Source organism: Lissotriton helveticus, chromosome 7, assembly GCF_964261635.1.
Source record: "Lissotriton helveticus chromosome 7, aLisHel1.1, whole genome shotgun sequence".
NCBI classification, from domain to species: Eukaryota; Metazoa; Chordata; class Amphibia; order Caudata; family Salamandridae; genus Lissotriton; species Lissotriton helveticus.
The window spans coordinates 226,894,091-226,906,539 of NC_136068.1; the positions used below are offsets into that span (position 1 = coordinate 226,894,091).

General features: G+C 39.9%; 1 protein-coding gene across 1 annotated transcript in view; it reads right to left on the reverse strand.

Moving 5' to 3' along the window:
* The window catches only part of RTF2 (replication termination factor 2), a 416,662-nt gene that overhangs the window by 78,591 nt on the left and 325,622 nt on the right, over positions 1 to 12,449 (reverse strand). The window contains exons 7-8 of the mRNA XM_078652002.1: positions 1,282 to 1,336; positions 1,118 to 1,198 (exon numbers count right to left, since the gene is read on the reverse strand). Of these exons, the coding sequence (XP_078508128.1) occupies positions 1,118 to 1,198; positions 1,282 to 1,336 (136 nt within the window). The remainder of the gene's footprint in view (positions 1 to 1,117; positions 1,199 to 1,281; positions 1,337 to 12,449) is intronic.

Sequence of the window (12,449 nt, forward strand, 5' to 3'; positions counted from 1 at the left end):
AACTGCTATCCTAAGCTCTGACGCTGAAGAGATAGAATGTGGTTTCTTGTCGTAATCTCAGCCATGCTGTATTAAAACATCGCCACACATAAAAATAGTGGCCCAAGTATCATCTACAAAAATATCGCCCCATAGGGGTTAATAATAAAATAAATCTACACCACCTGAAATTATACTTTTGCAAATCATAAGGGGAAGGAAGTATGAGGTGGACAGGGTAGGGTAGGGTAGGGAGGTGATTGAATGATAAAAGGAGAAATGAAAGGATGGAGAAACAGTAATACATCATAAGGCGAAGGAGTTTAAAAAAGAAGGGGATAGCAAAGGAAAACAAGACCAAGAAAAGGATGATCTCATATGAGGGAGCAAGGAGGAACTGGGGAATACCAGCTTTCTTGGTACAACACAAATTCTTATATCTGTATATTATGAGTGTACCTTTAGAAGTGCTATAAACGCTTTTTGGGTTGTGGTCAATTTATTAAAAAAATGGTGCTAGAAAATTCCCCATTTTACCACATTGAAAAATAAAAACTCATGGAGGACTCCTCAAACTCTTCTTGCAAAAGTCAAGCTTCTCCTATCTTGAATGCAAAATAGCTCTCCCCACCCCCTTTTTAAAGCACACCTCCTGCCAATGGTGGCACCAAAGGCAAAAGGAAGAACGGCTTATGGTACAGCCATCTTTACTGTGGTTAACACCTTTATTGTATACGTCATCAACACAGCTTTGCCCACCATTGCACACGTGGCTCTATCACTTACCACATAGCTGAACAAACACTGGTTTACAATCCAGCATTGATATGTTTACTATGACATGATCAGACCATCTGTCAGATACTCACATACCAAACCCAAATCTTTCCACAACTGATATACCCCAAGCCACTCCTTCTCCAACCAAACAGAGATCTACAAGTAAAGCTCCACACAGTTTAAGTTCTTCAAAGTCACGATAGTGGTACATGAGCCATGCAAATACTGGATACAATAACATGCAATGTGGAAATGCCAAACATGAAAAAGAATTGTGCTAAGAAGAAAACAGACAGAGCTATTTCAAACAGGAAAAAAAGAAAAAGATGTCACCTTGAAGTGAAGGTACTCAACCAACCTGATTTGCTTCCAGACACAAAAAGAATCTTCTCTCTCAACGGGATGCCGTTTACTAGCTTCACTTCAGAAGGGCCAGGAGCTTCAAAAAGAAAATATGCAAATAAGCAAAGGTGGCATTAAACACTTTACAATGTATAGGGCACTATACTGCATCTCCAGTACCTTCAGTAGTATCTGGCTGGGTGACGGTTTCTGCGGCCTTGGATTTTTTGGATTTCTGAAAAGACAAACGCAGTAACAGAGTTGATTAGTCTCTGGGTACATACATTTCGTCACGGAGTTTCTCTGTTCAGTGATCTTCCCTTCATTAAGCATCCCACACTCAGATGCATCCTAGAACATAGGAAGGGCATTGTATATAACTGTACCCAAATGCCCGCAATCAAGAGATGTCTGCGATGCAGTACAACCTTCACAAATGTAAAAGCATGAGTAATATATATCTATAGATATATAAATCACAAAAACATGGAAAAGACGATATAATAAAGGGGTTGAAAAAATAGGCTCCAAACAGTACAAACATGGTGGGAGAATATCAAATGTCCGTTTAATATTTGGTTCATTCCCAGAACTTCATTAGGAGTAACTGTATAGCATAAACAGTACGATATTAGGCACAATATTAGTTGGAAACGTGTATATCGCCTTATCTTTCTAAATTGAATGACACCGTAGGGAGGTTTCTGTGTTGATATGATATTGTATTGCCTCTTGTGCTTGGTGATGCTTACAATTTTGTTTCTGAAACAAATTAGACTCTAACATATGATTACAACAAGAAACACCGAACACACCTATTTGGAAAACCGACGTGTTTCAGCCTATGCTCGAAGGGAGGGATGCAATACCACAGAGACTGTTATTGTTACGTGTCTTCTATGCAGTAGTAATGCAGGAGTTAAAACCCGTATCTATCGCCACTTCCGGCCTTCTGCCAAACAGTGCATGACTTGCTTGCTGTTGTGCCAACAGGAGTAGGCAAGGTGTAATGATGTACATGCAAGACCCATTTTCTTGCGGTCTTGGAAGTGAGGATCAAATCTACCCCTCCCGCCTTTCCAATTCGATGAACTTTGGAGGCACTGTGGTCAACCACTCAAGTAGGTAAGGTATTCAATTGTGTGTAAAAGTGTTTTTTTCCCCATTTATAACTTCGAGACATGATGGGTGCCACTGCCAGGCTGCAGCTGAGGTGCTATTGGATCCGCTCAGTGGTGTCCGAGAGTGGAAAAGAGGTCCAGCTGCCATAAGATGCTCCTTTCTGGGGCTGCGTTGCTCAGCAATTGGGCCCAGGTAGTCCCTGCAGAACCTGAAATCCTATTAGTGTAAGTCTTCAGGTTTCTATCATCGGCTGTCTTACTTAATATGGAAAAGATCTTATATGCTCCAGGGCAGATCTTTGTGAACAAAGCCCAATGGAGCTTAACGTGCTGCAAGTTCTCTGGCTGCACACAGAGATTGTTCACCCCACATCTCCTCCGTCTTTCGCATCCCAATCTTCCACAACCAAACACACTTCAGTGAAGAAAGGCTGCACACATCCCTATCTTTCACAACCACGCATACTTCTGTGAAGCAAGACTGCACATACCAATTTTTCCACAGCACACTTTTGTGAAGCAAGGCTGCCCATCTTACACTACCATGCACACTTCTGTGAAGCAAGGCTGCACATCCCAATCTTACACAACCATGCACACTTCTGTGAAGCAAGGTTGCACATCCCAATTTCTTTTTTGTATTCAAGTCATTTTTATTGAGAATCCCAATTTTCAACAACTGCGTACACTTTTGTGAAACAAGACTGCACATCCAAATCTTCCACAACCATGCACATTTCTGTGAAGCAAGGCTGCACATCTAAATCTTCCAGAGCGACTCACACCTCTGTGTAGCAAGGCTGCACATCCCAATCTTCCACAACCATGCACACTTCTGTGAAAAAAGGCTGCACATCCCAATCTTCTACAACCACACATACTTCTGTGAAACAAGGCTGCAAAAACTCAATCTTCCACAACCATGAACACTTCTGTGAAGCTAAGCTGCACATCCCAATCTTCCACCACCATACATACTTGATTCAAACTAGTAAGCACGTCTTTCCATCCAAAAGTTGGCACAGCGCTGCTAATAAGTAAATCACAATAAAGACAAGTAACAGGTCCACATTGAGCTTTGCTTTTCTCTTTCTCACAATTTCTGAATTAAAACAAACACGAAGCGTAAAAATTAAAAATCACCAGCTTGAGGGGGGTTGGGGGAGGGGAGGGTGATGGTGATCGGATGCGCGGCGACGCCTAAGATGACTGCCTAAATTCGGAGCTCCCTGTCGCATCTGGAACGCTGTTGCTGATATGCGGCTTCCGCTACCCTGAATTCTGGAAACCGGCAGGTAAGCCCATCGGAACATCTCCTGCACAGAAGGAGAGCTTTTTGGTCTGGTTCTTGGATCCTTCACTCTATTATGGGCGCCTGAGCTTCGTGCCTGCATTGCGGCCACCCTTTTTTTTTCCTCTTGCACTGAAGTCTCCTTTATATGTGGTATTTTTTGATTTTTGATTTTTCTTCACGCTATTGGACATTTCCTGTATCATTTGCTCTGAGCCTTATTGGTCTGCAAGAACTTTCCTACGCTTTTTTCACCATTTGGTTGGCTGTTTTTAGTCTGCATTAGGAGCAGTGATTTAAGGAGGTCTCTGCATATTTGCTTTTGGCTGCATAATTTGGTGCGCATTTTAAATTGACTTATGGGCAGAAGTGAAGGTTTATTGCATTTGAATAAGAACTGCGTTGCCAATTTACCCAAGTCTAACACTTCCTCTACAGTGCCCTTCATGGATTGTTCGCACTCTACTGATGTTATGGCTCAGTCCTCCTCCTCTCGGTTTACACCTCTGCCCTTGTCATCTTCCAAGATGCAAGCAAAATCTACCGCTAATAAACGCTTCAAACAAAACCCTCCTTCTCCACCTAAATCTCTTTCTCCTGCATCTTTAGATACTGTTCTAGAGGAGATACGTGCGTTGCGACCATTTGTTGAAGAGACTTACACTCGATTATAAGTGCTGGACAATAGGTGGTCGTCTATGGATTCTTGTCTTTACTTGGTGTAACAGCACATTAGTGACATCCAAGATGCAGCTGTAAAAGTTGCGACATTGGAGAAAGAGATCTCATTGCTTAAAAAGTAAGCTGAAGATCGTGAAAACAGAACATGTGCAATAGCTTTCGTCTATTTAGTCTTCTGGAGGGTCTTGAAGGGACTGATCCAGTTACTTTTTTCACCTCCTCTTTTCCAAAGCCTCTAGATCTTCCTGCATCGACTAATTTGAATATCCAGCAAGCTCACAGACTAGGTCCTAGCCTGTCTTCCACATCGTATCCATCAAAACCTCATGGAGTGAGTCTTCTCTTTTTGCAATTCGCTGATCTTCTCCAAGTGTTAAATGCGGCCAAGATTTAAAAACATCTTGTTTGGTCTGGTGCAAAATTATTAATTTCCCAATACGTGTTACGTCAACGGCTAAGTGGCGAAAAGACTTTCTTGAACTAAGACCTGCGCTAAGGGCCTTACGTGCACAATATGGACTTTTTCATCCATGTCTCTTTAAAGTGACCTTTCAGAATATCATTCTACATTTGATAAACCTGCAGACCTAAGGAAATTCATTTACTCTCACCTATGTTATCGATAGAGATTCCTGGTCCTTCCTCTTTACCTTGACTTTTATGCAACTGTTTGTTGTGTTTGTTTTACTAATGTATGCTTCCTATACAGGTTGTACTTCGATGCTTGTTATTTCAACTGTTTGACATTATTTTTCTTCTTTAATTCCTTTGTAGATTGTTTGGATTCTTTGGTGCCCATTTCTCTATTCATCATTTTGGCGTCCTGACGTGATACCTCCTCCCTTGTTGGTTGTGCCATTTTTATCTGTTTGTCACCACTCCTTATTGTTGTCCCTATTTTTCCCTTAAATGGTATTCTGTACAGTTGTCAGTACGACATGTACTGCCCCTTCTTGCTGTGTCTTTTGTCCCTTCTTTCCTTTTCCTTTTCCTTTTCTATTTTCCCTCTTTTTCTTCTTATTTTGTTTACTCTAGTATATATTCCCTTCTATACCTGCCTATTTTCTACATTCCGTTCCTTTCTTCTCATTACTGATGGTGTGTAGTTTTTATGTCTTGCTAATGTTTTTCATTCAGAGTCATATCTTGGAATGTGAACGGTTTTAATAATCCTATTAAGAGGCAGAGAATTTTGTCCCACTTGGCTTCCTATAATACTGAATTGGTTATTTTGCAAGAAACACATCTTACAGAAGCGGAAGCCATCAAACTTAAACGTAATTGGGTTGGCATGGCCTTAGTCTCTTCTATGTCCACCAAGAAAAATTGAGTAATTATTCTTTGCCATAAAAAGTTTAACTGTTCTGTTTTATATGAAGAAATAGATTCTGAGGGAAGGTGGCTGTTGGGTAAATTACTTATTGATGGTATCTCTCTAACTGTCTTAATGGCCCGACAACCAACTATTTTAGGTAGGGATTACAACCAGATTGTTGATCCATTTCTGGATCGGAAATTCAATATCCGCTTTGTTTCCCATAATTTTTTTTAAAACAATTCTTTACCACAATCTCACCTTGTGGATGCCTGGCACTTGTTTAACTTTTTTTTTCCCCCCAAACTTGGATTGCTAGGCTACTATCAACTTATAATTTGGAAAAAGCAATATATGATAGAAAGGGACGAAGAGCTAGAATTCTGGGTAGGAAGATATGGCAACCTATAGCAAATTGGAAAAATGTGCTGACTAACCGGTAGGAGACCTCTGGCGCTAGTGTCAATACACTTGTCGTACATATAGGGGGGAAAATGTATTCCCTCTCTCTTTGTGCAAAGAACTAATTTGTAGTAACTTGTAAATTTCTGTGCCACGACCAAAATGATATAATTTGTATAAGTGTGCTGTAACATTTATTGGATTTCTTGGGAAAAATGTCAAAAGTTTAATAAATTTAAAAATTATTTTTTTTTTTTTTAAATAATCTTTTTTTTCACCCCATGGGTCCTTTACTCGATTGGATTATATTTTTCTTTCTAAGGCTTTGTCTCAAAACCTTATTTCTTCTTCACTTGAACATATTGTTATTTCTGATCATGCCCCGGTTGTTACTGATTTTGAGTTGCTCCCTCCAATTCCCATGTCCAATAGATGAAGATTTAATAATTCTCTTTTAAAGGTTCCTGCTTTTTCTTCCTCATTCACTTCCTTTGCTAATTACATTTTTTTTATTGAATGTAACACCAGATACTTCTTCCCAGCTATTTTGGGATACCTTTAAGGATGTTGCTCGTGGCTTTACTGTTTCCAAAAAAAAGAAACATCTCCTTACCCAGCTCAACGTTCTCTTAGCAAACATTAAAAGCTTAGAGCCCCAATTCTATACTACTTCTTCTGACACTTCCTTACAGGAACTAATTATCTTAAGTCACGGTGGGAACATACTCTCATTAAATCCATTCACTCGATGGATGGGACCCTCAACTTTAAAGACCGGGATATTTTGGAAGCATTCACAACATTTTATAAACTGTTATATACCCCGGAGTCTCCGGTCACCTCTTCTCTTATTGATACTTATTTTAGTGACATTCCTTCTCCTTTTCAGGATACCTTTAACTTCGCATCTCTTGATTCCGATTTATCATTTGAGGAAATCTCCGAAGTGTACATTTTTTTTAAAAAAGGCAAAACTCCAGGACCGGATAGTTTAATGGTGGGATTTTATTTGCATTTTTCAAATGCATTACTTTCTAATCGTTTACAACTTTTTCTTTACTTTCATTAAACAGGTAGAGCGGGAGGCACGTTTCAAGAAGCCACTATATGTTCAATTCCTAAAGAGGATTGAGATCCCGCCTATTGTAAGAACTATCGGCCTATCTCTTTGGTAAATGTAGATTATAACATTTTTGAAAAAAAAGCTTGCTCTGAGACTTGAGTTTATCTTATTGCACCTCATTGGTAAAGAACAATGTGGATTTCTTAAAGGTGGATTAACTTAAGATAATTCTCGGTTATTCTTCAATGTCTAAAATAGGGCTCCTCATCTTTCTTATTCTTTGGCAGCAGTTTCCATTGACACAAACAAAGCTTTTGCCAGAGTTGATTGGTCATGTTTGCTTAAAGCTCTTGCCTAGCATGGATTTGGACATTCTTTCATTTCTCTTATTTCTCTACTTTATACAAACCCTCGTGCATCGGTTTTCGTCAATGGGCATACCTCCTAGTTTTTTTTATTACAACTAGATTTTTGTCAAGGTTGCTCTCTATCACCACTCTTATTTATTTTAGCTTTTTTTTCTCATTCCCGAAATAAATCAATTTCTGGCTTTCACTATGGTGATCAACACCTAAAATTATCAGCTTATGCTGATGATATTCTGCTTTTTATTTCCAATCCAGATGTCTCTATCCCCATTTATTGCAAGAAATTTCTGACTTCTCTTTAGTTTCAGGATACAAAATCTACTCAGGAAAAACAGAGATTCTTCCTATTACCAAATTTTGTGTAAAGCAACATTTTGATTCTACTGGTTTCTTTAGGAACAATTCTAAAATTAAATATCTAGGTATATGCTTTACTAGCTATATTTTAAAACCCATTACAATACTTAATAGAGTTGAAAAGCTTCTCTCTTCTTGGAACCTGTTATTTCTCTAATGGTGGGGACGTCTTGACTCATTTGGAATAATAAGAAACCTAGACTCTCCTTAGCTCATCTTAGGACATCTTAATCCGATGGAGGGGTCCGCTTTCCTGATTTTCGACTTTATCATAAAGCTTTTTGTCTTCGACAGGCCTCTAAATGGCTCCTTCCGGATTCCTCCCCCTTTTTACCCTTATGGTGTATTATTGACCACTCTTTATTTACAACTTTTTCTGCGAAAAAAAGTTCTTGCTTTTTCTTCAAAGACTTCTGTTACCTCTTCTCCACTATTTAAGCATACCTGTTCTTTGTTGCGCTCTCATTATCAACCCAGGGATCTTTCTAGAGATGTTTTTCTCCCATCTCCACTATGTTATAATTCTCGTATTCTTAATAATAGACCTCTCAATTGGAAGGCTGAGAGACTCAGAGGCATAACTTAGGTTCAGGATTTGTTTGATGGTATGATTCCCTGCTCTTTTCCTCAATTTCAGGCTACTTTTCGTTGTCCTCGTTCTTTTTGGTAAAAGTACTCCTTTCTTATGGAGGCAATTCTGGATGTTTTCTATTCTCTTCCAGCATCTGCTGATACCACTCCGGATGGTAGCCTTCTCAAGTTGCTTTCTCTTTTCCCAAAATCTCCTTGATTTATAAGATCTGTCAGCTCCAAACTCTGAGCGCATTAAAACTAAACTGGAGCTTGCTTGGGAGGCTGACTTGGGATGTGTTTGGAGAGTTGATCTCCGGGACAGGATTTGGACTAGAGCACTGAAAATCTCTGGATCTGCATCCACTACTCAAACCATGTTTTTTAAATATCATAAGTTATACCACACACCGATATCTACTGCTACTTTTTCTCGTTCAAATAACTCAATGTGTTGGCCCTGTGGTCACCCTTTGGCAGATTTGTTGCATCTTCTTCCTATTTGCCCTCCTACTGATTAATTCTGGAAAAATGTTTGGTCCCGTATTCTGCTCATTTTCAATTTACAATCTCCCTTGTCCGATATATTACTTTTTCTTGGTAGTCTGATATGTAACGATAATGCTGGGATATCCAGCAAACGTGTTCTCTGAGACCCTACTAGTACTATGTCCATGTAATTCTCGATCTTAACAATCAATTGTACACTTATTGTTTTTTTATGAATTAGAGAGGAAAAGATTTATTGTGCAAACTTCTGAAGAAATTCTGCCTGTATAATTATACTTCTGCACTGCGTGCCACGTTACAACTAGAGACCCTGTATGTTTGCCTGGTGGTGCCCTCCTTCCTTTGCTCAGCTTTCAAAACCCACAGACTAGCAAACATCTGATTAAATGTTTAATCACTTATAATATTCACAATATGAATAATTCTAATTCAAAAAATATATTAAGATACAGATGAATTAGTAATATGATATCCATACGCGTTTTTATATCTACAATGTGATTAATATTCTCTTTTTAAGACAATTTTATGATAACTTATTGACATGTCTGTATATTTGTATCTGAATGTTTTTTGCATTTGACTTTAAATGCGAAATAAAGTATTAATTGAATAAGGTTGCTAAGCGACAAGAATTTTGCAATTGCACCGAAAACTTTAAGCCTCCATGAACTGTTTCTCTGCTTTTTTATTTTTCAATAGTCTTTGCAACTATACTCCTTCTTTACATATCTCAATCATTTAAGTTATTCCATGTTATTATACAATGTTAATTGATACTCAGTTGTATGATGTAGCATGTATTTTATTTCTCTTCCTTCCCTCTCCTTCCCATATTTTTTGTTAAAAACTGTAAACGTCTTTCTTTTCTGCTGTATTATTATTCCCACCAATTGGCATTTCACATGTAATGATTGTATTTTATCCTATGCAATCTTGTTCCTAATAAGGCTTATTAAGCATAAAAAAATCATCAGCTTGTTGGACATTTTAAATTTAAAGAGACCTTTTCAATATGCACTGACTGACATAACGAAGTCTGAAAAAATGCCTAACTTTCAAATTATATTTCGATTAAGGCCGATCTCCAGGCGCTGAGAAAAAATTAATGTTAACAGGTGGCTATAGTAACATGCACGGCTTCACGTAGAGTAAGTATAGGACTTGTTAAAACAGCCTAAAAAGGATAGTGTATAAACATTAGATGTATTCTCCTACTAGTACTAGCTGTTACGGGGGTTCAAGCAGGAATTCCATATTCAAGTAGGATACGCAGAAGGTGTATTCATGGAATCGAATCTGGTGACCATTTGCTAACACAGTGCCATGAAGAGAGGCATTTAAGTCCTAAGAGTTTTTACCAAAAATCATAGACAATAAATGTTTAAGTTCAAAATGATAATATCTTTCAATCTAGCAATGTAAATGCAATCATGTTTTTAATTTTCTTGTATGGTATTGGTCTTTTTAGAGAATGTTATTTGTATGTTGAATTGTTTATATGATGTTGTAAATCAATAAACAAAAAGCCAAGTTAAAGCACTGGAGTCAATGAATGGTTTAATTGATGGGTGTTTGAATGGTTTACGCTATGCTATGCTGCTTAGTATTAGGATGTTGTGTACTTGTGATAGACATAATATGTTCATTAAATAACCACGACGGGGCTCCAGTGACATTTGTGATGTCATTCTGGGTTTCAAAAGCTTTTAAAAGGTTCCCATTTTCTGCCACTAGGGGGCAATAGTGCACGTTCTAGAAGAATCTACACATATGAGACTATTGTGTGTAATGATGCCTGGAAGAAGGGGCCAGCAACAAGATACAATTCTGAAGAAATATTTGAACTTCCACAGTCGTTGTTGGTGCACATCAATCCCGAGACCTCGAGGAACTATATTTAGGTGCAACATTTCTTGTTAAGAAAACAGGGGGCTAGGACTGTTTTCTATGTGCTACTAAAAAAATCATAATACACGACCTGCTACTGAAAAAATGACCAATTCACGCACAATTCATTTATCTTATCTGTCACATGCTGCGCTTTTAACTTTGTTTACTGAGGGAAACTCCTAGAAAGTGTGGTAACGTGTTTTTACTCCAGACTAGTTTTTATATGTTCGCTCTCTGCAACCCAAGTGCATTATATCACACCAGCCACGTAATTAAATAAATGAATTATAAATTGGGTTGTGCAACCCAATTGAATAAGCTACTTACCTTCTGTAACGCCTTATCTGGTCCACTGTGAGCGAGAAGTTCAGAACGATGCTGGGGTTGCTTGCATGGTTCGTGGGGTTAAGTGAGCTTCCTAGAGCAGAGGGCCACCAGGAGTCGTTCCAAGCGGAGGGTGAGGCTCCCAGAGTGAGCACTTCTGTCTTGCCAGAGTTGAGCTTCAATGTATGAAGGGGGGCTGCACTCAAATATTCCAAAAGAGTTGAGCTTCAGGCACTACGACTTTTATTCCTTCATGGAAGTTTTTTCTTTGGTGAGGGAGAGGATTAGCTGGGTGCTATTGGCGCAGGAGACAATGTTCAGCCCGTGATTCCTGACGATGGCTTCAAGATGCCATGTAGACATTGAAGAAGGTGGGGCTGAGGGAGGAGCCTGATCTTTCAGTTTTGAGAGGTACAGTAGGAGTCTAACCAGTTGTGTTCTGCCGGAGAGGAAGGAGCGGATCCAGTTGAGAGCCTTGTCTCGCTTATCAGCATTGTGGAGTTTTATGGCTAGGGTGAGGTGGGAGATGATGTCGAAGGCCACCAACAGGGACGAGGGCTGCAGTTTTGCCCTGGTCCAGGAGGTGGCGGATGTCATCAGTGGCGGTGAGGCCGGTGGCCTTTGTGCTATGATTGATTCGGAATCCGGACTGGGAGATGTCCAGGACGTGGTTGATTTTGATAAAGTCGGCGAACTGGGCGATGATAACCTTTTCAATGACTTTGGACGGAAGGGCACCACGGCGATGGGCCCGACGTTCTTGAGGTCAGTATGGTCTGCGGAGAGTTTCTTCAGGAGATGGTTGATCTCAGCTTGATTCCAGGTGTCAGGGAAGGTGACAGTCTTGAGGGAGCAGTTGATAGTTCAGTATAACTCGGGTGCTAAGGTGGCTCTGTGTGAAGATGTGGTGCGGGCAGGAGTCCGAAGGTGCTCTGGTGTGGATGCTTTTCATGGTCTTTATAGTGTCATCAGTGGTGAGTGGGGACTAGCTAAGCAAAGTCGGTTGGGGTGAGGTCGACATGAGTTGTGATGGTTGTGGCATGGTGGGGAGGTCCTGGGTGCCGAAGTTGTCGTAAATAGTCTTGATCTTGTGGTAGAAGAAGGTGCAGAGTCTGATGCAGAGGCCGTGGGAGGGTGGGACGTCTGTGGCCTCGCTTTTGTGTTTTGCGAACTCCTTGATAAAAGATGAAGATTTCTTTGCTATTGTGTCTGTTGCTGGAGGTTCTGTCTTGGAGCGCCTGCTTCCTTATGGTTTTGATGAGGTGGTGGTGTGCGTTGGTCGCTGCTTTGAAGGCGGTGTGGGCTTCCAGAGGCACATAATCTGAGGTGAGGTCCCCTACAAGTGATACTGAAGTGCCAGAAACATATCTAGGGATACCTCTAAGGCATGCTGAAGATGGTCCCCGTAGAACAGGTAACAAGTCAACAGTGCAGCCACACAATGCAAGGAAGA